The sequence below is a fragment of the Drosophila biarmipes genome, chromosome 3R, assembly GCF_025231255.1.
Source record: "Drosophila biarmipes strain raj3 chromosome 3R, RU_DBia_V1.1, whole genome shotgun sequence".
Taxonomy (NCBI): Eukaryota; Metazoa; Arthropoda; class Insecta; order Diptera; family Drosophilidae; genus Drosophila; species Drosophila biarmipes.
The window spans coordinates 24,270,453-24,295,262 of NC_066616.1; the positions used below are offsets into that span (position 1 = coordinate 24,270,453).

A 24,810-nucleotide genomic window follows, 5' to 3' on the forward strand; every position below is an offset into this window, starting at 1 on the left:
AGCTTGAAGACATATTTTTGAGAACTTTTATAAACTTGATTGGTTTGTGTCTTCGCTTAGGTTGGCTACGTAGTGCAAGCTTACGTTACGTTTGAGGACGTTAGTTAAAATGAAATGAAAATCAGTTGAAATCGAGATAACAAACCGACAAGCCGACGCAGCGGGTGCTGTCTCGCCGATTCAAAATTTGCACTAGCAAAAATCCAAATAAATTAGCAGAGTGCCAGTGCAGTGGGTGAGCGCGAGTGCACGGCGCTGAAACATATGTAAATATTGTCATTTGCGCCAGCGAAAAGAATATATATTTATTTTTGAGAGCACTTTGCAGCGCTCTGCTTTTGGGAAAAATAATTTTATTTCCATTGCCATACAAAGTCGACCCAAAATCATAATTCCAAGCGCTGAAAAACAGTGCAAAGTGCAGAGCAAAAGTGAAAAGGACTAGCCCAAAGATACACACACACAGAGGAGGGAAAATACCGACAGATCTGAAGAGGTCCTTTGAGTTTTCCCGTGAGTGCAACAAATACAGACGCGGCCCACATAGATACCCAGCCACACACACACACAAGCACTCGTTCGTACGGCTTTCAATATGGCGGATGTCCTGGAGAAAAGCTCCCTGCTGGATGCTGTGCCACCACTAGGCGAGCCCCTCTCCCACCCACCGCTGGCCCACCAGCAGCTGCAACAGGAAGCAGCAGCAAATGCCGCACCACCAGCAGCGCCACAGCAGCAGCAGCAACCACCACCACCAACATCGCTTCAGCAACCACAGCAGCAACAACCACAGAAGCCCGCAAATGCGAGGGCTAATCAGGATCAAAAAGGTGAGGTGGATGCGTAAGGCACTGAAAATAAGTAGATACTATATGACCATATTCTTGGGGATTTTTGGAATATTAATATTAAAATATATCAATTTAATTTATAATCAAAATATTACATTTCTTGATTATACATAGCACAGGATTAGTTTTAATTATGATCAAAAGGATGGGGTTCTATAGGGATGATACCAAATACACCTAAAATATAGATATGATATTTTTCAATTTTTCATAATTTTTGGATTTACTTTTTACACAAAAGTTTCAAAAGAACAAAATACTTTATTGAATACACTTAAAAAATATATATAATATGATACAAAAAATTACACTAACTAATACTAGAATATAAAAATATTTTTTCATGCTGTATTTATGGTCTTACGTACTGATCCAAACCATATAGTATCTCTTAATCATGGTTATACTACGAAAAGATCATTTATTAGTGTGATGAAATGCAATAGTGATAGCAAGCCCTATAAATATTACCTGCAAGTATCTCATATACACCGAACTTTTTATTATCTCTGTACTCATAGTGCACTGTATACAGTATACCTGCACTTAGCAGTAAAAGTGACTTCACAGCGCATTACGCATACGCCGTGTGTGCTTTAGAAAATCAATTAGGAAAGTTCAAGGCACGCCCCTACAGCCCAGTTGCATTGGCGTTAGCTACGACTCAATTAGGCAAATTATATTGCCGGCACACCCCCAGGACATTGGTGGTTATGTCAGGAGAACATGCAGACGCGACTCACGTCATGCCCGCCGCCACAGTACGCAAATAGATTTAGCCGGTTCAGTGTTCTGCTTGTGATCTGTTTGGAAAACAGCTTAGACCGGCAAGTTTGCGGCTTTTGGGCCTCGCTGAAGTGGGCTCGACTGGCGGCAGGATGCGGATGTGGCTTCATTGTCCGCCCGCAGCCCTCGGTTTAATGACCTGCAACTGTGGCAAGTCACCACCCCCGGCTGCAGCTTTTAATTGTGCCTAATGCCCGTCGCCGACAGTCCAGCCCAGTGCATCGCCCAGGTACAAGTGTGTATCTATCAGATTTATAGCTACGGATATAGATACGTATGGCCGACTGCGATAAAAGTTATCAGCCATTCGAACTCGTGCTTATGCGGCTGATGCACTCAGAAAAAGATTATCCCTGGCATTGAAAAGTAGCCGTAAATCATGGCAAAGCTCCTAAACCCCTAATAAAATTTTTGTATACATTGTCGCAATTACGGATAAAATGTTCTTATAAAAAAATGTAACCTTTTATGGTTCCAGGTATTTTCTATTACAAATTTAATATCATTTACACATAAAAAACGGCATAAGAATTAAATTTTTTTTAATTTCTTTAATTATTTATTTATTTTATGTTCCATGCATTTTTTAATACAAATTAATTACCACTTAAAAAAACATCCACATTTAATTTCCAACTGTTTTTGATATCTTTAAAATTATATCGCTTAAACGAGTGATATTTGAACCCAGGACCTTCCCGATTGGCCCAGCTATTTATCAAATGCTATTGAAATTTCTCTGAGTGCCCTGCTGTTGTGGTTGCTCTGCATTTGACCTCGTTTCGCACAAAGCTTTGTGCACCTTTCAACGGGGTCACTCAGTTCGGCTCAGGCAGAAATCACAACCATCAGCTGCTTAAAATCTATATTAAATTTCCTGTTGCATAGGGTATTGCCCACGCGACTTGGTCCCATTTCGGAACGTATCTCTAAAACAGTTGACTTCATTAGGGCACTGGCAGTGTGATATGTGTGCAACAAAAAGATACACCCCTGCCTCGGCTGATGATTAAATCAAGTGTGTTCAAGTCAAGAGCAAACCGGCTCGGCTAAATAATAATAAAGGCAAAAACAATAGGGTGATACTAGAGCTTTGTTCGGCGCGCATAATAGAAGTAAAAATATAGTTGTTGATTACTATCGCAGCTCTCAGTCACATGAAGTCACCCGCTCTACATCACCTAGATTATAAATGACACTCGTTCGGGGTTTGTGTGTTGATAAGCAGGTGGCGAAAGGCTTTCCACTTTCTTTGTCTAATCATATATTTTATACCTGTTATTAATATGCACTATGTGACGTAATGGTGCTGCTCTATTGCTCCACTGAAAACAAACCAATCTATTCTCTCGTGGCACTCTCACCGACGTTATAAATAGCCAAGATTCGCTGCAATTTCTGTCACCCATTTCGCGGTGGCTTTTCAATTACCACAAAACGCTGCCAGTTTCGCTTCTCATTTGCATTGGGCGCTGCAATTGATTTTCTTTTCCTTGTCTGTCTTTTCGGTTTTTCTTGGTTTTGGAGGCGTGTGCTAGTTTTTCCTTTGTAGGTATACATTGTTTTTCTTTAAAAACTCTGCTAATTGTTAAGGTTTCCGCTTTGAGCGACAATTACCAAATATTTGTAGCCATATTTGAGGGGCACACCTCAGCGCAAACTATTCGAGCAAGACGAATTTGGGCTTTGATTTTGTGACTTTGGGATACGCATGGCCTGCCCATATGGTTTTTATGATTAATTAATTAGTCGGTAAGCCAATTAGAGAAATTGTAGCTTGCCTTATGGCTAATTTGTTGACTAGCTTAAGGTACGATTAGCATGCACTTGGTGGTCTATTGACATTCATTAAGTTGTTATATATATTTATTTTGCCTGGCCTCTTGGCATATTAATGCGCTTTGTATCTGTACCTGTAGGTTTGTGGCATTCCCAGTGCCTGATTAATTAATTTTAAAAATTAAAAGTTTGATCAATAAGTGGGGAACTGTAAGATTAATAAAGTACTACGGTGTCTGCTTAATTGTTTTCCCGCGCACAAAGTGTCGCCATACACGCGACCTGCAAATCGCAATGCAAATTCCTTTCTGTCCGTGTTGCCCTCTAATTAAAGCCACAAAAGAGTTGTCAAATGGCTGCGGCGGGGAACATCGAACCTTGCCAACTGGCACTACCAATTCCAGTTCAATAAACTCGGCCAGGGAGATCGCTTTGATTTCGATTAAACTGCAACTTGCCCGATTTTCCACGTCTTTATGGGCAGTTTGCACTTTCCCCACTCGCGGGGGCAGTCTTCAGTTGGGTGGGTTACCCAATCCCAGTCCCCAAGCCAATTCCCATCCCCGTTGGCTAATGCCTCTTTCAGCAGACGCCGCATAATTTGTTGTTCTGCTCGAAGTTGTATATCCAAGTCCATATTGGGTCGCCAGCCCGCTTTTGGCTGACACATCGTGCGTGCGGCTGCCGCACTGACAATTGCCACATTTTGTGGAAGCCAATCAATAAATCGAAGTGCGTCAAAAATACAAATGTTTGAGTTACCAAACCGCCAGCCAGGTCGACCATAAATAAAGCCATGTTCGACACGAAATGCGCGCCACCAGAGGTCCTAGTCAATAGAGCCATAAATTTGGCTCTTGATTAATTGATAGGTGTCGCTGGAGGAATAAAAACCATGGTATTAACTTGGCAATAAAGAACAGAACTGAGCACAAATATATGTTTGTAATATTAGTATCAAAAACCACAAAAAACTATTGAACTGAATGTTTGATTATATGAACTAAATATCATATTATTATATGAAATAAATATGATTTTTGACTAATTAATAAGTTTACTTTCTGGTTGGTAAAGTCGGAACTGTTGCATTAACTTGGGAATATAGGATCGAAATATAGTGATTTTTAAGTTTTCCTAACTAACCATATACTATTATTAAATCTATACTGTTAAATGTTTAAATCAAGAATGCAGATACCCCATTTATTCAATTACAAAGATAAATTATTAATAGTATATATCTGATAATACTTCAAATGAGATGGACATTTTTAAGGAAATGGGTTCTTATAGAATTGCCAAAAAAATTATACACATTTTAACGTTGTTAAAGGGAACATTTAATACACAATGGTTTTAATAATCTCTTAAAGACTTGGACTTAGAAATGAAATTTTTGGAATTGTTTAATTGAAATTATGAGAATTGCAGAGAAGGGAAAAGAAAAAGTTTGACAATGTGACCAGTCTTAAAGCAGTATTACATTTCCTAAAATTCTATGCCATTCATTGTTTTCCAACACTAAATTTAAAATTCAAATTCAAATTCTGCTTTAAAACAATTAATTCTTAATTTACATTTTAAATTTAAAGTTAAATGGATAGTGGAATGTCTTTATAAGGGAAATGTACGAAAAGAGTATAAAAAGGTTTCAATGCTATCAATTTAGGAAAGACTGAGGCCGGAAAATAAAACCTTAATCTTAAGCTTGAAAGCGAATTGATTTCCCTTTTCGGAGATCCCAGGGGGGTTTTCTATATTATTTCGGTGCAACCCTTTCCCTCGCCGTATTAGCTTAGTTTCAATTTTTCACACTGCCGAGGAGCTGTGATTCATCTTTATTGCGTCGCAGGACATGCTGGCCAAACATGCGCAGTTCGAGCGACAGCAACCACATGAGGAATTCCTCCCCCGCAGGAATGCTGAATAGAATAATCAATGAGCGAAACGCAGACACAAAATGACCAAGGGAAGCCAACCAAGAGGAAGGCATGCCGATGGATTCAACGTGAGCTCACCCGCCGACCGGCTGCATCCCCCACAGGGAAAGCAAAACAAATGCCGCCAAGAAAGGAAAACGAAAGCGAATTGGGGTGGCAAATCCACCCCCAACGACAAGTGACATCGAAAACCAGTCGACCTTGCTTTGCATGCGTTTCCGATTAAGTGCACTCGATTTACATAACATTTTGGTAATCTTCCACTAAGTAATTGGATTACGATGTGGAGTTTTCAATTTAGGAAGGATTTTTTAGGGGCAATAACTAATTTATAAAATAAGCTCAGCTTCTTGTGGGATGAAATGTGATTCATATTTCATTTCAGGTAAAATAATGAATACTGAATGGTTTTAAGTATTATAACTTTGAAAAGAAATAATTTACATACGGTCCCACTTTCATAAAGCGAACTTAAGTAATTGTTCTCTAAGTCCAAGGTATGGAAGCTTGACTGTAACTTTATTTTGAATTCAGAACGGTTTTTAAAAGCAAGCAGTGCACCACTCAACGGTTCAAGTATTAACTTGACGAATGGTTGTTGTGTATGCTTATCTAAGACATAACCCAGCTGTAGGATTGCTTGAAAAAATAAAAATACACTACTTTTTTTTTTTTTTTTTTTTGAAAATAAGCTTAATTAAATAGAAAATATATATTTTTTTACTATATTTTAAAATTGTAAAATTTGTATAACTAATTTAAATAAAATTTTGTATTTCTTCCAGGTTTGTATGCAGTTTTATGGAATATAACTTTTGCGATATAAACCTAAAATGGCTCCATTAAATGGTATGTTAAAAATAAATAGATACACAATTAGAAACTGTCCTTACCAAAACCAGCCAGCCTAGACAACCAGGCCAACAGTGAGCCCCCATAACCTTGGCAGTCGAATTAGGCTAAATAACTAGTCAGACATTAGCCCAGGACCCTTTCTAGGGATGAATCCCTAGCCTACCCCATGTCTGTTGGGCTCGTCGCTGGTTTACTTTTATGTCTACGCATTAGAGCCCAAGGAGCCCCAGGAATCTTGCGTGCTGGCTGCCTGTAAATAGACAACAATTAGGGGAGCCTATGACAACAACACCTGGCTAATGCAAAGGCCGCAACAAAAATATGGCTACTTTTTGCGGTGCGTGGTACCCCTAGTTATAAGGCAAAGGATTATGGCTAGGAAAGTGCACAAATGCGCGTCGAACTGCCTCCCCCAGTGGCCATTAAATTAATCAAGTCAAATGAAATCTGCATATAAAATCGGAGTTCTCTATGCCCCCCTTTGTGCCCCACTCATTGTTGGCGTGTTGAATTTGCATTTTTCCCCGGCGCCCCACTAATAAATTTGTATGTCAATAGAATGAAGCGGGGCTGCTCTAGCGAAAACCGAAAAAGAAACGAGGAAATATCCTTTGGCTGCTCTTTGAACTGCGCAAGGACACATTCTGTTTATGCGCCCCGAGAAGTTTACGAGCGGCCACGCTCCGCCAGGCCAAAGTTGGCGTATCAAAACAAATTCTAAGTATTGTAATTCGAAATTTTTCAAAGCAAATAAAAGCAGTCGAGTTTTAACACTCGCGCCAAACACAACGCAGGCCGGCGAGCTAACGTTCAGCGGTGAAGTAAAATACTTCATAATAAACATTAGTAATCATATAAAAAATATAAAATAAATTACAATAATATTTGGCCAGTTTTGCCAACCAAAAAGTGCGTGTGTCGCTGAGGTAAATCCCCCCAAAGGAGGCAAGAGAAACCACAAAGTGCAAAGTGCATTAGCCTCCTCGCAGCCGTAGAACTGTACGTGGCCAAGTTATTGCCCTCTGGCCAGGAAAATCGATACAATTGCATGGTCTCGCTGTTTTATGGCCAACTGCAACAATTTATAGTGCCACTGCACTGCCGCAGGGGGGAATTCAATGGCCCAGAGGACCAAGTTTTGTTAACAATATTTCTGGCCTGCCACGGGCAGAGAGGGTGAATCTAATTGAAAAGCCTTTCTGGGCAGGGGCTTAGGAAACTTTTGTGGTTTTCATGTGCCGTTGCAGGTGCAACCAGCCCCCTGTTGATAATCAATTTGGCCAAGACCATTTGGCCACAAATGACAGTTGACAGTCGGCGTTGTTGTTGCGCTTGACATGAACATTGTGTGGAATTTCGGTTTCTGTCAGCCGCGGGTAAATCACAAATCATTGTGGCCCTAATTTGCAGTTGCTGCCTCTGTCGGGGCTGCTCCTCTTTGTTTTTCATACCACTTTGCCTGCCAGGAAGTTGGCGATGCCGACTCTGAGTCGGCACACGTTGCAGTTGGCTCCTCAGTTGGCCACCGGGTGTGGCCAAGTTGGTGTGCTGAGGCCACAGCTCCTCCGGTTTAAATAATTCCTTGTAATTTTATCGATTCGCCTCGTCAAATGTGAAACACACACCCGAAAAGAAAACCCCAACTAAATGCTAAAGTTTTCCGCATCAAGTTAATTGCCAGGCAGTGCCGAGAACGAGAACGAGAACGAATAGAGCAGTCTGCGAGTCCTAGTCAAAGCTCTGATATGAGTGATGCCGATGCGGTGAGTTGTGGTTCAAGTACCCATCCATAAAATCCATAAAATCCATTAGTGTATTCGTATATTTTGGAGCTGCACTCGAGCGCACATGCACCAATGATTTACGAGCATAATTTGAATAAAATGGGCCATGTTAATGGATGTATTATACCATCGACCTTGCCCATATACACATCATTGGAAGTCGGCTCTGTTGAAAGGGACCGAAGCCGAACCCTTTGCGAAACAAATCAAACTGTGATTTCTGGCGGCCCGTCGATTTTGGGCCTTAGAACTGCCGAAACTTTTGTTGAATCAATAAGCCACAAAAACAATTTGGGTCATGTTACAACTGGCAACCGAATTTCATGACAAAATTCCCTAATGGTAACCAAAGACAGCCGCCCGAAGCCGAAGTACCCGGATACCCAAATACCCAAAGACCCAGGCCGAAGTACCCAGAAATACCAAAACAATAAAATGTAAACAAATGCAGAAAGAGCCATCAAATTTGAAAGCACCCACTCAATGTGAACCGTATTGATACCTCTGCCTCGGTACACGAGCTCTGCCTTTGGCACCCCCACAGACAGTAAAGCAGACGATATATGGCCATACGTATGCAAATGATATGGGCCAGTTTGGCGGGGAGCAGGAGGAGCAGGAGGCGCCAATGTATGTGGCATTGGCCACCAAAAGCGGCTCTGCCAGGTATTGGGTTACCAGACACTTGCACATTTCTGCACCGACACCACAGGCGAGAAGTTCAGGTCCTCCAGGATGTACACCACGGGCAAAGAGCGCTCCGGCCAGGAGATTTCTTCGCAGGATTACACCCTGCAGCAGCAACAGCAACGTGCAACCTTCCAGTCTGAGTATCCTCCTCCAGAATCCGCAGATCGTCCTAACCAGCAGTTAAGATCCCAGGAGTATGTTTCTTATAATACAAACGAATCATCTGTGGCGGGAAACAAGCAAGAGGCCAGAAATCCGGATAGCACCTCCTATGGTTCAGAGGCTGTGAGCGCAGATCGCTCCAGGCAACAGTTACGAGCCCAGCAGAATCCCGAGTATCTGGGCAGTAACTACGAGGCTGCTAGGGAACCACAGAGATCCCAGCCAGCTGCAGATTACTCAGCCAACATCTCTTCATACGAGAGACAGTCACGTGCTCCTCCGGCAACAAATGACTACACCACCGGCTACACTGCACCAATCAAAGATCGCACCCTTTCACGCAGCAACTCCAGACCCACTCTCGCACCCAATCCCAGTCCCAAGCTCCAAAGTGTACCCAATGCCGAGTATGTGCGACCACCACCACAGAACTTTGTCTTGCCACCGCAGATGCGTCCCGCTGTGGGCCCGCCCCAGCCGCGTCCTCCGTTCGCCGGAGCCAGGCCCATGGTGGGCATGGTCGGCGGTCCACGTCCACCCATGCCGCCCAACATGGCGGCCAGGCCACCACCGCTGCGCAGCACAGACAGCAAGAGCAACCTGCTCATGGGTCCGGGACCACCGATGCGACCGGGCATGCCGCCGCAACTGAACATGCAGCAGGCTCGCCTGCCCAATGCCGGAGGACCACTGAGTCCACCGGGACAGGGGCCGCCCAGGCCACCCGGTGGATTTCCCTGGAATCCGGCTGGGGCACCGGGTATGCCGCCTGGAGCACGACCTCCACCGCAGAATATGACGCGACCGCCGCCGCCTACTTTTGCACGCCCGCCGCCGGGTCAACCGCTGCAGGCGCCGCCCTTTAATCGACCGCCCTTCAACCAGCCGCCCGTGCAACAGCAACAACTGCAGCAGCAGCAGCAGCAACACATGCAACAGCAACACATGCAACAGCAGCAGCAGCAACAACCACCGCAACAACTACGCCCCCTTTCGGCAGCCAGTGCACACAACAACAACGATGACGACGACGACGTGGTCATGGGTCCCGCGGTGACCCCGCTCAAGGCCTTCAACCAGCGGCCCGATCCCATGGGCGAACCTCTGCTGGAAGACGTCGAGCCACCCTTCGAGACGAGCCCGCCCGCGGGAGAGTCCAAGAAGGGGCCCGGCTTTAGTAAGACCCGTTTTGAACCACATACCATTACCATTATGAAGCCATTTTGGGGTTTATTATCAGGGGAAACTTTATTATTTTTAAGTTTTCTTATGGCCAAGTTCGCTTTTTTAATTCATCTTCGATTAGATCATAGGATCCGAATAGTTTTTATTGATAGATCATTTCTACAGTTTTTGGAATGCAGACTTTACATGAATTTTGATCTCCAATTTCAAGAAGTTAACATTTTAAAATGTTAAATGGGAACGAATTTTATATTTAATTTTATATTTATATAAAACAACTTTTCAAAATGCTTCATATAAGAAAAGAGAAGGAAGGGAAGCTATTATTTTATAAGAAAAAGCGAACTATCCTAAAGATAGTAACATAAACACATTTTAAAATGTTTCTTATAATCAGTAGAGGGTAACGATTTATTCACCAATGCATTCTGTAATTAATTTGTTTTCCCAACTTTTTCAGAGGGTGACAACGACAGCGGCGTGGATGAGTCGACCCAGGAGAAGGTGAGTTAATGTCGGCTTTGAGCTACTTAACTAGTTAGCCATAAATTGTTACTACGGCTGCTTCTCCGTTAATTGAGAGGAAATTAACTGGAACTGGCAACAAATTAATTTAATTCCGTTGACCATCTCCGCCTGCCGGCCGCCGACTGGGTTCTCAAATCATAAATATCTGTAAAAGGCCGGGGCAACCAGCGGGCGATCTTCGAGCCACGAGCTCCACGCTCCATTAGAGACCATATAGCATGTACAATCTAGCCTATGTACCATATAGCCCATATAGCTCACTGTCTGCGACAGTTCAGTTCCGTCGCCCAGCTCAAAAGTTGGCCCGCCCGTGTGTTCGTGTGCAGACGCCAAAGTTCAGACTAAGTTTTGTGCTGGCAGACGGCAGTTGGCGCGTCGGAAAAACCCGCAGAAAGTGCGACAAAAGTCGAGCAAACCGACGGATAACTCAGTCAACTCTGTATATATATATGTAGTATATGCATGCAGTACGTGAGCTTCACAGGTGCGAGTCAAAACTCCCAGAAAGAAAGCAAGAGGCAACTATGGCCAAAAACCCACAAAAGAAACACACACAAAAAGCGATTTATTTGCCTGGTGATATCTGCGCACAGATAAGTGCCAAACACGAAATGGCTGGAGGGTTTTTGGCAGAGGCGTTTCAGGGGGGCTAATCATAGCGCATAGCACACACATAGAAATGCGGAACAGGAGTTGTTGTCCCTATAAATACCCATCCATATGCAAAAACGACACGAAGCGGCGACAATCGATAAAACAATGCATAAACTATAAGTCCTTCGTACCGAGACATCCGAATCGGCAGCCGTACGGCCGTAGGGCCATAAATGCCATTGGCATTACGTTGACAGCTCCGGAAAGCCCGGGAGTGCCGAGAGCCAGTCGTAAATAGTTAATAAACCGGAGTCATCAGCTCAGCCAGTCCCAAGATGCATCTCGTTATAATGGCCGATTCGACCTACCTGCTAGTAATCCCCGTGGAGAAACCTCTTTGCAATTCACAGGGATTTTAATCGAAATTTTGGCACTGTTTCTCGACAGGATCGCAACGGACCCATCTCGCCCAGTTCGCCGGTGAAGACGCCCACCTCGACCTCATCGAAGCCGGACAAGTCGGGCACGTCGCGCCCACCGAGTGCCACGCCCTCGAACAAATCAGCCCCCAAGTCGCGAAGCGCCTCCAAGAATCGCTTGCTCCTCAAGACACCAGAGCCCGAGCCAGTCAAGAAAGGTGAGTTCTACAACTGAAAAGGTATCAATGGTTATCGAAAAGGGATCTTATATCATAACACTCTATAACTAGAAATATCCTTCATATTATAATAAGGATTTTTAGACGAAAAGCAATTCAAAATTTTGTTATATGTAAATATTGGAACCAACCTTTATCTCTAACACCCATATGTTTTTTTATTCAACGTAATAATTGGTTCCAAAAACTAAGAAAGATTACCATGATCTTCCTAAAATCTATATATTTAAAGATACATTTCCTTCTCTTCCTGGTTCAGTTCCAATGAACAAGGTACAAGTCGGACATGCGCCTTCGCCAAACTTGAAGGCGGTTCGCTCCAAAATCGGATCCCTGGACAATGCCACCTACAAGCCGGGTGGTGGCCACGTGAAGATCGAGTCCAAGAAGATCGACATCAAGGCGGCTCCACGTATCGAGGCCAAGAACGACAAGTACATGCCAAAGGGCGGCGAGAAGAAGGTATGTTCGGGTGGCCCATCCTATAAACTAACTATAAAAACCTGGGAAGGGACCCCTGTATCCATCCAAAAACATATTTTCTGGGCCAACCCAGTACATAACTCTCTCATAAATCTTTGTAAATTTCTCTCATCTACAAATGGCTTTTGAAAATACAGAGAAATGCTATCTCTCTAAAGAAGCGTACAGTATAGTCGCGTAAAGTAAAGTATTGGCAAAAAATGAAAGCAATTTCACGGTCGATTTGCGATTTGAGATTCATGCCCATTATAGATGGGCAATCGGCAGCACGGTATCTTGTATCTCGTATCTTGTTGTAGGAAATGCAATTACCAATTCGCAGCGACACTTAGCAGCATAATTCCGTTGCCTTATGTAGCGTACCCCAAGCCCATTCGTATCCGCATCCGTATCTGTAGCTCTTGGGTGCGTCTCTGACATTGACGCGTATATCAACCAGCCGATCGATACTTTGACTTTGGCTTATAATCGTTTACCTACCTTGTATCTATTTACAACTTACGACCATCGAATCCGCACAAACTCGCACCGTTGAACACCAAAAATCACTGCAAATTCGTAGATAGTTACAACAAAGTTGCAGTGGAACGCCAAGTCGAAAATCGGTTCGCTGGAGAATGCCGCCCACAAGCCGGGAGGCGGGGACAAGAAGATCGAGACCCTGAAGATGGACTTCAAGGACAAGGCCAAGCCGAAGGTGGGCTCCACGGCCAATGTGAAACATCAGCCGGGTGGCGGTGACATCAAGGTATGTAGCCCCTACCCTTCGCGACCTCTAACCCACCCCCTCCCCCAAAGTACAAACCGATTTCATGTTTGAGTTTGACCCAGAGACGAGAACGAGTTCATACGTGTATTGATTTTTGTAGCGGTTAAGTATTTAATTTCCGATTGCTGTTGGCTTTTGTTGGTTTTTGGATGCTCCACTTAAGTTACCAACTGGCATGGGCATCTTGGCATGGGCCGCATCTATCCTATCTACCTATCTGTTTCTCTCAGTGCATGAGCTGCAATGTTCTCTTAGTTTTTTAAACAGCATGCTGCCACGTTTGACCTCCGATCAGAGGTTTTGAAAATACATAACAAATAGAACTACAAACCAACTAACACCCAGAACACACCCCATACCGAAAACCACTTGAACCACTTTCCAGAGCTACGATAGAAAGATGAACATCATCTATGGCGAGGGCTCCAAGATAGTCAGCCATTGCGCCCATAACAAGCGCCTGGATCAGAATTTGTATAATGAGGAGGAGTAGTTACTTAGTTGGGTAGGTAACACACCCATCGGATGTACAATTACCCGAAGAATTGGTTCCATAACTTTACACTTATCTAGTTTAATATTGGGGTCAGCATTGTAAATATCCAGTCTAGAGGAAGAGCATTCTGTTTAGTTCCTAACCATACCGAAAACCACTCTGAACAATTGAGAATAACTTATTGTTTCTCCACCCTTATTTTAACGAACCGAAAAAATGTTTAAACAATATTCTGGAAACTGTATTTTGTTTTTAACTAAACCATTTAAACAACGAACACGAAGGATAACAACCCCAAGGATGTAAGTAGTCGTGATAACTATTTTTCTCAGTGTATTAAGTGTGCTTTTGTATGAAACCTTATATGCATCGTGTTTTTCCTATTTTTTGGTATTTTTGCATCACCTAAGCATCTCTTTTTTTAGAGATCCCCCAAGGCACCACACCCTGTAGCGTATTTTTTGGTACCTTTAAATTGTATCTTTAATCTGTATCTGTAGCCCATTTGTTACGTTCTGTGCTCTGCTGTTTCTATGTGTGAAAATTCAAAATTTCAGTTGTGTCCTCGATTGGCTGTTGTGTCGTGTGTCCATAATAATAATCCACCCCCGAAATATAAACCGAAATTACCCATTTGCCGAAATCAATCTGAAATATGATCTTGCTAATTGTTTTTCTGTGCGTTGCCGGTGCCGGTGCTACTTTTCAGATCCAAACGCAAAAACTAGAAATTAAGGCACAAAGCAAAGTTGGCTCTTTGGATAATGTAAAGCACAAGCCCGGTGGCGGTGAGAAGAAGATTTTCGATGATAAGGATTATTTGAAAAATGTTGAACACTCTGTTGCACTGACAACACCACCAACACAGGTAAACTACGTGTACATAAGCTCAAAGTAGTTACGTATGACGACTAGCATTTAACCTTAACCCTGATTTATTATTAGAATTTTGATTTCATTACGAAAGCAACTAAAAAGTAACCAAAACAAGTATTTTCAATACCTACATATATACTCGTATATTATCGATATCCCATTTTGTGTTTACGTCGAGAAATTCATTTTAATGTAATCTGTAATTGTAATTGATTGCGTTGCATTTGTGGTTAACACGTTATGGTTTACAATCAGCAACTAACAGAGCACCACACCCCAAAAGAGGCCCACACAACACCCAGCCACCCACAGACACCGCCCACCCTCAACCGCTTTCAGAGAACTCCCACCAAAAGATCAATCCGTTCATGGGGCATTGCATTCGATGAGAACTAACATTTGGACAAAGTATTTCGGCACTCTTAGGTATCAAATTGTATTTGATGGTGGGCATTTGATATTATTTATCGGGAGATGCAACAGAAGTCCCTGGAGATTTGAAACCATTCCAAACAAGTGCCTAAAAGCATGCTACAAAAAATGGTAGACACATTTTAGGCGGTTTCAAACCTCTAGAAATTCTTCTAGCATTACCTATTGTTTGTAATCCTTGGTTTTAGATGATTTATTGTATTACCTATTAGTTTTTCCGTTCAATTACCTTTACTTTACATTTAAAAATGAATTTCTTTCAAACTCAAACTGAGATTCATTGGCAAAGCGCTTTCCATTCCATGTGTTCCCGAAGTGTTTGAAGATTTTACACGCAACTCTCTAAACTATTATCTTCTCTTTCTTTCTCTGTTCCCCCCTCGCTCGCTCTCTGCCACCCCCGCCGGCTAAATGTAGTTTGCGGCACAAGGGCGCTTGATTGCCACGATCCATCTAGAATTCGGTCTCTGTAACTCAGACTGTGTGTGTAACAATATATTTGAGTCGCTTTTTAAATGAACTCCCTAAACTAGCTTTAACTAAGACATCCATCAACTACTGTACTGTACCTTAAAGCCAAACGATTTACATTAACTTATGCAGGACTAAAGACACAGAAAGAAACCAAACTATACCGAACTCAACTAGAAAAGCTCAAACCGAAAATCTCGAATGAGTTTGCAAGAGTTTCTATTTTAAATTGTAACCAAAATATACATACCTATGTGTTTATGCACTCTTCAATGGCCAGCCCTTGAGAGGTGCATAGATAGTGTAAGCTGGCCTGCCCCAGATCAAGGATCCCAATGATCTTGGTAAACTGCTCAGGGGCAAGGTCAGTAGAGCCCGCAGAGGGCCAATTTTTGTTAACTCCCCTAGTATGTAGCGAAATATCCCTTAACAAAGTATTATTTATGGCAAACGGTCAAGAAACCCTACACTACTACTTAGGATAGTACAAATTTTGAACAATATACTGATCCGCAATTGCTCAAAGAACCCTGAACCCAGAACCCCGAACCCCAGACTCCGAACCTCAAGGACGGTTTAGCGAAAGGCTGACCAGCATTTAAGTCATCATCTAACAACAGTGCTTTGCTCTCTCACACTGACAACCATATACCACTCATTACATTGACCTCTACTCACATCAGTTTTAAATTTCATGCCATTAATTATGAATTATTAAGTGTTCTTCATTTCTGTGCTTAATGTTTCTATTTCGTTTGTTTTAGGAATATATATACAACTTTTATTAGGCTAGTCATACGAAACTAAGTGCATTAAATTCGAAATTCGTACACACGTTACGTCCATTAGAGTTATTTATCGCCTATTACTATAACTACTACTACGTCATATACTCGAAATCTGAATGCGAAGCGGTTTTAACCAATATATAGAAACATTCGATCCGATCCGATCCGATTGACTCGATTTGATCAAGCAAATCCCGTAAGTTAAAGTGCGTTGAGAGTTCTTTTCCTAAGATGTATCCGTTGCGCATATAGATAGTTATGTATACCTAAATATTTAACAGTGCTGTGATAGACTAACCGAATCCAAGCTGATTTGCCAGACCACCTGCATCCATACCGAGATAAAAACCATAAACAGACTATATAGAGCCCCCCGAAAACGGTTTCATGGGCATCTGCTTGCGACTCTCCCTCGTTTACTCCACCGCATTCCAACCAAACTCATGATTGTAACTCTAACAAGGCTTTTGGTTTACCCCTTAATAGTTTATTTTATGATTTGTGCAATCGATACGCATTCACTCTTATATTTTTATCTTGAACGCAGAGTCCACTACCATCCATGACGGCTTCTGGCGCTGATGAAAATTTAAATCAACAAAGCTAAATGCCCGAAAAATGCATGTCGAGCTGAAAAATCTGAATCTTTCTTTGCAATCCAAGATCGAAAGTGAAAATGAACACTGAACAAGCAGCTAATTTGAAAAGTAGTATCTAAGCAAAATCCACACAAAGCAGAACGAGAGTTATGCGCTAATTTCCACACACCCCACATGCCAGTACCAGTACCAGTTTATAAGATCAGAACGATTCGATAGAGGTGCAAGCACGCAGATGCAGATACTCGTACATCTATCTACACCACAAACACCCCACATAGAGCGGTATTTGGTATACAAATCGAAAGTATATTTGACTAGTTGAGCAATGCACTCTTTATCATCAGATACCAGACATAATTATATATCTCAATGTATTACCAGAACTTCATATATACATACAAATATATATATATATATATAAAAGTATCTAAATATTTAAGCAAATTATACAAGAATCGTACGAATACACAGTGTGCTTAGTTGAAAATGTTACCACTTGACGTCTAAATGTTAAATGACTAAGAAAATGCGACCCATTGATTTGTAAACAGTTTAGATACTTTTTCGACAAACAAAAAAGAGAGAAACCAAACAGTACCGAACCGAACCGAAGCGAACCGAACGAACAGATACAACCACGTATAAGCATATTTTTACTATTAATTTGTATCTTATTAGTCAAGCGCATCATTCTCACGATTTATTTACACCCTGTTACAAAATGTAAGAACAATGGCAAAATTTAAGCATAATAAACAAACAAAAAAAAGCGTTTTTTCATTTACCAAATCTTGGCGTTGTTGCACTTAGTTTTTGAGTCTCAACAGTATCTGAGATAGACAAACAATACATTTTGGGTATACCCCAAAAGAATCTTATTTGGCAAGCCACGCCCACGCCGCAAGCGTTCCAACAAAGCCACGCACGAGCACACATCCTCTTCTACCTCATTGGATGCATTGGTAATCGAAACAAATAAAATTGATCAAGCAAATTGTAAGTCGCCATCTCAATCGAGCTATGACAACTGTTTTTGCCTATCTACCACTGCTAAAAGTGAATCCTCCTTACTAAAAACCCTTTTTTCGAAATCCCCGCAGTATTGGAAGGCGCCGCGCATCCAGCGGGCCACCACACTCACCTCGTCCATGTCCCTGCCGGCGGAGTGTCTGGTGCTCTCCGTGTCCATGCCCTCGCTGAACTCGGAGCCCAAACGTCCCAAGAGTGCGGGTCCCAAGAAGAAGCCCGGCCAGGCCGTCCACGCCAAGCCGTTCCGTCTGTACTGAGTCGTCAGCTGGACTTCCTCCCAGCCAGCCTTTCGCCGTCCACGATGAAGGAGCTGCTCCACATGCCGCACGAGACGTCACCCAATCGAAGCACTCAGAGATTTGTGCACAAGTTGATATCGAGGCACGCACTTCTAAGGAAAAAACATACAAACATATGCAGAATACATTTTATCAAAGCGTTGAATGTTTAGAGAACCGAAAAAAACGAAACGTGGCATTTACAACCAAATAAACGACTTACTTGAGAGGCAAAGTTAAGCACAAAAACGCGGCTGTTTGGTTTTGTTTCTTTAAATAATTACAGTATATATTTTCGTAAGTATTAAATCTGGTTTACGGCTGCTACATCTCTGGAGCCAAACGGCCTTCGTTTACATTTCATTTACATAAGACTTGCGTTTGATTTATTTAGGTATATAATGTATAAGTAGTACAAAAATTGTCCTGGGATTTCGTTACTTCTCAACTTCTTTTTGGAAAATTGTGTGCTCTTCTTGGTTTCATTAGGTTTTGTATTCGTTTTTGATTCTTGTTTCTTCGTTTATTCGAGTCGCGTCACATTTAAATGCAGTTGGTTGCCCTTCCATTTACATAATCCTTTTCCTATACTTACGCCGTAAAAGTTGTTTATACAATTCGAATTTTTATAGTTAGGGTAATAAATAAGACATTATAAAATAATAAACAACAGTTGTTACATTTTCAAGAGACATAGTCAAATGAGCTTCGAGTGATAATGGTTATGATTATGATTCGAGGGTCGAGTTAGAGTAAAAAAAATGCGCATGCTCGAATATCGTAAAAAGTGGCATTCTCTAGGAGCTTGTCGTCGTCGTCGTCAAGTGAATTGGCCTGGTTTCAGATTTGGTAAGCTTGGGATTGGCTGCCTTAGCTCATGGCTACATAACTATAATACATTTAAGGGGAACTTAGGAAATGCATAGGTGCTCGTGATATGCGAAACCAATGTTTTGCTGCGAGTTGGCTGCGGTTCTTATAATTTTCTCTTTCTGCTTGTTACTATTAGTACAATACATTCGATTCAATTGACTAGATTTCTACATATGCAGCTGCATTAGATTTATCATTTTGCTGTGGTTCCGATTTTGTTAACAATGTGGTCTCAATGTTGTTACGGGAGGGAGTCGTAAGACCGCCACGATCCCCAGCAGAAACGCTCGAAATACAGATTTCACATGAATTCTGATGGCAATACATGTTGATTCCCAGAATTTCGCGTGCAATCGAATCGTTCTTTAGGGTTTCTACTGGGGTCCGTTTCGGACTTGGTGCTTTATGAGAATATGGAAAATTTTTTATAAATAAATACGTGTAATTGATTTGTCGATGAGGGCGCTGCGTGAGTGTCTATGTGTTGCGGGCGTTGTGTGCCGGTGTACGTGTCGCTTCCGAGTAATCTTTGCACTCCGCCAAAGCCAATAACATGCTACCTTATTTACATAACTAAACACTTTCGCTGGCGTCGCTTTAGAGGCTCTGGTCTCAGCACCGCGCGCACCGCTTCCTCGAACACCTGAAAGCAATCGAAGTGGGGGGATTAGCCAGGAGTGAGGGTGTGCCGGGCAGCAATGATGACTTACCGGCTTGAGGCCGCGCTGCGTCAAGGCGGAGCACTCCATGTATTTCACAGCGCGTATCTTGTTCGCCAGCTTCTGGCCCTGCTCGCGCTTCAGCGGCGTCAGACCCTGCTCTGCCAGGCCGGTGAGTGTCTCTCGATCTTCGCGCAAATCGATTTTGGTGCCTGGAATACACGCCCCAAGTTAGATATGCACTTCATTTCCCGTTCGCTGACTGCGACTCCAAAGTGCTGGCAACTTACCAACTAGAATGATGGGCGCGTCGGGGCAGTGGTGCTTTATCTCCGGATACCATTTCGAGGTGACGTTCTCAAAGGACGAGGGACTCGCCACGCTGTAGCATATCAGGAAGACGTCTGTCTGCGGGTAGGAGAGCGGTCTCAGGCGGTCGTAGTCCTCCTGGCCCGCCGTGTCCCACAGTCCCAGCGAGACCTGTATTGTGTCCACTTGCATGGGCGCCGAGTAGTTGTCGAAGCTGTGTGCGGAGATATCATAATAAAAGTTAGATATTGATCTGCGGCTGGGCGGCGAGAAAGGGGCTATAGACTCACACTGTGGGCACATATTCGCCGGGAAAGCAGTCTGTGGTGTAGGAGATTAGCATGCAGGTCTTTCCGACAGTGCCGTCACCGACGACAACACATTTTATGGGCCTTCCGGTTGACATCGTGAGTGCTGAGTGTGTCGCTAGCTGTACGCTATATACCGAGTGTGTGCTGTGGGCAAAAATAAGATGGAAGATGAATGTCTTCGCCAGCTTAATTCAATTAATTAAGTTCCACTCGAGGCAATAAACCCGGCAGAACCAACTGACCGCACTTTTGCACACGGTAGAGATTCTGTAGATTGTACAAGCAAATATTACAAATATGCACACATTTAAAAAATCTAAATCATGATCTTAATAAAAAATGACTACCTACGTAATCTTCTTTTTGGAAACTTTCGAGTTAATGATGTTTTACCTATGGAGACAAAGGAAATACACTTGCTTTAAACTCATCCTCTTTCAGGTTTGTTGGGTGCAAAAAATGTAGCAGTTAGTGAAGTACTACTGTATCTGGTTTAATTGTGGTATATCCATCGATTGTTATGAGTTATAATTAATTATTAGAATTGTGAGACAAAGAAATAAAGTATAAATATACTTCTTACTTTTGGAGGCATAGGGGGTCGTCTGTATAATGTTTAATTGTGATAATCTCTCTAGGATGATAGAAAATTAAATAATGAAGAGTTAAGCCAATAATGACAAAGGGATAATAGTCTTTAGAAGACTTGAAAGAAAGTTTACAGATGGAAGTTCGACTTATATCGGTAATGTTCGCCTTATAGAGGCTCGCCTGTATATTGCTTAATTGCGAGGGTCTGCGGTGTATCTCTCGGATGATCAAAGGCAGGGCTCTCGAAAGGTGTGTCCCGCAACAACCGCAGGCTGGCAGGCCCATAAAGCATAATAAAACGAGACTCTCATTTCGGCTGCGGTGGCACTTTGTTTTCGTTTTCGCAAATAAAATTTTCAAAAATAGCCCATGATGGGCGACACAGACTGCGGAAAAACAAAATAAAAGTAGGAAAATGGGAACAGCGGACCAAATGGCGAAACAACCCAACCGCCCCTCCATTGGCGCCCCTGGGGAAGTGGGCGGGGGCGGGGTCGGGGCCGAAACCGAATGTTGTGGTGACGCGGAAGCCACCGGCAGACGGCATCGCACAGAAAGCGCCCGAAAATAGACACAATTAAGTTCTCATAACCGATTCAATTAAAGTTCAGCGCATTGCGCCACATGCAGCGGGCGGGGAGGGGAGGGGCGTGGCACGCAGGGCGGGGGCGGGAGCCCTGGAGATCTTTTGTTGTGCCACAATGGGAATAGTGTATTTTACCGTTTTCACCTCCTCTATCCCTTTCCTTTGTCTGGCAGGCAGGCGGCGGCGGCGACTGTTTTGTACTTTGCTTATATCACTGTGGGTTCCGCTGTTTCCGCTTCGCTTTCGGCGCGCTGGCTCATGCGGCGCATTTAAATACTCGGTTTCGCACTGTTTGGCTGCGATTTTTATTAATAAATGTCTGTTTTGGGGGCCAAAAGCAGCGTTCTCGAGCGATTTTCCGTGTTTTATCTTTTTGTTTCCACTCCGCACAAACACACACCCACCTTTTTGACAGCGCAGCGTCGCTCTCTCTGGCAAAACAGGGCTGCCACCAACTCGTCGTTAGGAAAAATAGCTAGTTCTGACGGGGAGTGCTCGAAAAGAGCTGACAATTCTTAGGATATAACTGAAATGTCTTTTTAATTTACTTTGTTTATAATATTGTTTTGTTTTTAATAATATTCCAATCAAAATAATAATCTTCCAATGAACATAAATTCTAAATTGAGTCCATAAAAATGTTTAGCAAATCTGACGGGAAATTGGCAGCTCCGCCCTTTCGCAAAAATGACAAGCAGTGTTGTAAAACTGTGTACAGAAAGGGGAAATTTCGGTGTTAAGCAACTCTAACAGGCATGGGTGTGGGAGGAGATCTTAAATTGAGCAAAAAAATAAACTTTTATATGCATACTAATTTATATACCAATTAAGACCTTTACAACTATTATAAGAATTTAATAAATTACTTAGACAATCATTTTCGCGCCCTTAATTTCTAAACCCTTTAATAATGTCTGCTGACTCCGCCCCTGCCCACTGTTGTTGTTGTTTTGAGCGGCGCAATGAGCAGATTTGTTTGTAAACTTTTGCGAAGTGTAAACCAAACAAACTTGGGCTGCAGATACTTTTCTTTGTCATCTACAAGGAGTGCGGAAAGTGGATCACAAGATGGGCCCCCTGCCCGCACCGTTCTGGTGGAGAAGGACTCGCACATAACACTTATAGGCCTAAATCGCGAGCAGCAGCGCAACTCCATTGATGCCAACACCGCGGAGCAACTGACCCAAGCCATCAGCCAATTCGAGGAGGATGATAGCTCGCCAGTGGGCGTGCTCTACGGCATTGGTGGCTCCTTCTCCGCCGGCTTTGACTTGGCGGAACTGGAGGCGGAGGCCCAGCGCGGCAGCCTCAACTTTCTGTTGCGTCACGAGGGCTCCATTGGTCCCACTAGGAGGCACCTCCGCAAGCCGATCGTTTGCGGCATCAGCGGTTTCTGTGTGGCCGGAGGAGTGGAACTGGCGCTCATGTGTGATCTGAGGGTCATGGAGGACACTGCCGTGATGGGGTTCTTCAATCGTCGCCTGGGAGTTCCACTAAGCGATGGAGGAACTGTGCGTCTGGCCGCTGCAGTGGGCTACTCCAATGCTTTGGACATTATCGAGACAGGAAGGCGCATCTATGCCGGAGAAGCCAGGCGGATGGGTCTGGTAAATCGCGTTGTGGCCACGGGCACAGCTCTGGGCCAGGCCGTAAATCTTGCCTTCTCCATAGCCAAGTTCCCCATGGCTTCCTTGATGCACGACAGGAATGCCCTGCTGGAGAATGCCAATGCGTACAATAAGGACGGTTTTCATGTGGCCAGTTACAATGAGATCGTCAATGTTACCTCAGAAATGATAAAAGACATACAGGAGGGCGTGAAGCGCTTCAAGAACTGTGAGTAGTTTTCTTTACCATTCCTTAAAACACCATTTTAACTTTCTACGTATCCCAGCTGAGATAAAGGGCCCCAAAACCGATTCTTGGCACATCAAAGAGAAGACCATTCCGGAATGGGAAAAAGCTGAAATCGAGATCGAAAAGCAAAAGACATGACATTGAACGCTTAATATCTAACTTATGTAAGAAAACTCCTTCCGGTTAGTGGCAATACCTTCTTGTTATTTATAAAACGAAAGCCTTTATTCACGTAAAATACATTTATTTAATGATTTATGTAGTTGACCGCCTTAATCGTTTACGACTCGCGCTTATTTCAATATTCACAACAATTACAATAACGAATTTTCCTTGAAATTAAGCCTAACTACCAAAAAGAGTTGAGAGGAAAAGCACAAAGTTCTGTATTCCTTGCTGTCGATCGATTCAACATTCACAATTAGTTTACACATATAAAAAATATGCTAGCATCGAGTAATGGGACTTGTCCCAATTACTCACAATGAATTTTATCGAGTGCTGGGCCAAGCGGTTCGCCGGATCTCTCGCCAAATATGTCTTAGATCTAGGAGTTAACAAAAGGAGTTATTGCACTTAAATCGAGTAAAGCAAGAAACGAAGCTCTATGCAAAAAAGGCTGCTCTTGTACAAACTAGTGTTAAAAACCGACTGATCGTTAATCGTGTTATAGTAGTTTGATTTAAAATACATCGTACATCGTCGTCGTCAGCGTCATCGTCGACTGCTCCTAACATTTACACTCTTGGCTACACTTAATCCAAAAAATTTGTCATACAAATATTGCACAAAAATGGATCGGACTGTGAGTTTGCACACCCATGTGCGCGCACTCGTATTTCAATGTGCTGCACATGGCAAAACCTTCAATCAAGTGGTGGTACGTGTTCACATACATAATCACTAAAGTACGGTATTCGGAAACCTAAAGACCACAATATACATATACAATATATACAAATGAAGAAGCAATTTTCGCTAATCGTCCACCCCACCGTGTCTGGTATAAAAAATATACAATATAGCGTAGGCCAAAAAAGCAATTGCTGCAATCAGCTGGCGACATTTTCTGCTTCATAAAGATGCGGTACGTCACGATATCTGATCCCTTAATACCCGATTACTTGAGTCGCTGTGTCACATTGGCCAGGGCCACGGCAAAGGCCTGGAGGGCAGAGAAAGGATACTGGAAATCCAGGGTGTAGGCGTTTCCGTCAATGCGACCAAATTGCATGACCTGTTAAGTGGATTTAGATATTATTTATTTGGACTTAGGGCTTTCGGTAAAAGGCTTAACTCACCTGCTTGCCTCGAAACTCGATCTGAAAGTTCTTGGCCGACTCCTGGGTAACACGACCCCCAAAGTCCAGCTGGTACACCTGACTCATCTCATTCCACATGGGCGCCTTATTGTGCATCACAAACTCGCGACGCACTGGCGCCGGATTGGCACAGCTGGCACTGCCATTTGGCTCTATCTTTCCGCGCTTCAGCTGTGGATACAGATTTTTCCATAAAAATATTTTAAGTTGAATAATTCCATTTTTAAAAAATTAAAACAAACTCATAAGGATTTAATGAATCG

General features: G+C 42.9%; 4 protein-coding genes across 19 annotated transcripts in view; 2 read left to right on the forward strand and 2 right to left on the reverse strand.

Annotated features, from left to right (window-relative positions):
- The first annotated feature begins 135 nt into the window (after positions 1 to 135).
- On the forward strand, positions 136 to 18,248 carry LOC108024615 (microtubule-associated protein tau). Of its 10 annotated transcripts, none has more exons than XM_050888544.1 (9): positions 136 to 266; positions 329 to 830; positions 10,496 to 10,539; positions 11,605 to 11,794; positions 12,075 to 12,277; positions 12,861 to 13,046; positions 13,848 to 13,865; positions 14,273 to 14,431; positions 16,678 to 17,521. In XM_050888544.1, exons 2-9 carry the CDS (start codon positions 596 to 598, stop codon positions 16,735 to 16,737), a joined length of 1,095 nt encoding a protein of 364 aa, XP_050744501.1. In that variant the 5' UTR covers positions 136 to 266; positions 329 to 595; the 3' UTR covers positions 16,738 to 17,521. The 10 variants fall into 10 exon arrangements, with proteins under 10 accessions (XP_050744501.1, XP_016950135.1, XP_016950133.1 ...); XM_050888543.1 differs by lacking the exons at positions 136 to 266; positions 329 to 830 and adding exons at positions 7,945 to 7,977; positions 9,301 to 10,027; XM_017094646.3 differs by having other exon boundaries at positions 136 to 830.
- Positions 18,249 to 18,397: 149 nt separating this feature from the next.
- On the reverse strand, positions 18,398 to 21,796 carry LOC108024617 (ras-related C3 botulinum toxin substrate 1). 3 transcript variants are annotated; one of them, XM_050888548.1, is made up of 6 exons: positions 21,504 to 21,796; positions 20,543 to 20,584; positions 20,171 to 20,335; positions 19,862 to 20,094; positions 19,623 to 19,783; positions 18,398 to 19,555 (listed from the first exon to the last, which is right to left on the reverse strand). In XM_050888548.1, exons 3-6 carry the CDS (start codon positions 20,284 to 20,286, stop codon positions 19,478 to 19,480), a joined length of 588 nt encoding a protein of 195 aa, XP_050744505.1. In that variant the 5' UTR covers positions 20,287 to 20,335; positions 20,543 to 20,584; positions 21,504 to 21,796; the 3' UTR covers positions 18,398 to 19,477. The 3 variants fall into 3 exon arrangements, with proteins under 3 accessions (XP_050744505.1, XP_016950141.1, XP_016950140.1); XM_017094652.3 differs by lacking the exon at positions 20,543 to 20,584 and having other exon boundaries at positions 21,513 to 21,796; XM_017094651.3 differs by lacking the exon at positions 20,543 to 20,584 and having other exon boundaries at positions 21,504 to 21,795.
- Positions 21,797 to 22,283: 487 nt separating this feature from the next.
- LOC108024664 (probable enoyl-CoA hydratase) lies at positions 22,284 to 23,487 on the forward strand. The gene is made up of 2 exons (XM_017094731.3): positions 22,284 to 23,204; positions 23,263 to 23,487. Exons 1-2 carry the CDS (start codon positions 22,331 to 22,333, stop codon positions 23,361 to 23,363), a joined length of 975 nt encoding a protein of 324 aa, XP_016950220.1. The 5' UTR covers positions 22,284 to 22,330; the 3' UTR covers positions 23,364 to 23,487.
- The window catches only part of LOC108024661 (tubby-related protein 4), a 30,232-nt gene continuing 28,830 nt past the window's right edge, over positions 23,409 to 24,810 (reverse strand). For 3 of the 5 annotated variants that reach the window (XM_044091644.2, XM_017094725.3, XM_017094726.3), the window contains exons 10-11: positions 24,527 to 24,718; positions 23,409 to 24,462 (exon numbers count right to left, since the gene is read on the reverse strand). In XM_044091644.2, the coding sequence (XP_043947579.1) occupies positions 24,346 to 24,462; positions 24,527 to 24,718 (309 nt within the window). In that variant the 3' untranslated portion in view covers positions 23,409 to 24,345. The remainder of the gene's footprint in view (positions 24,463 to 24,526; positions 24,719 to 24,810) is intronic. The other 2 variants (XM_017094727.3, XM_017094728.3) reach the window with 1 other exon arrangement.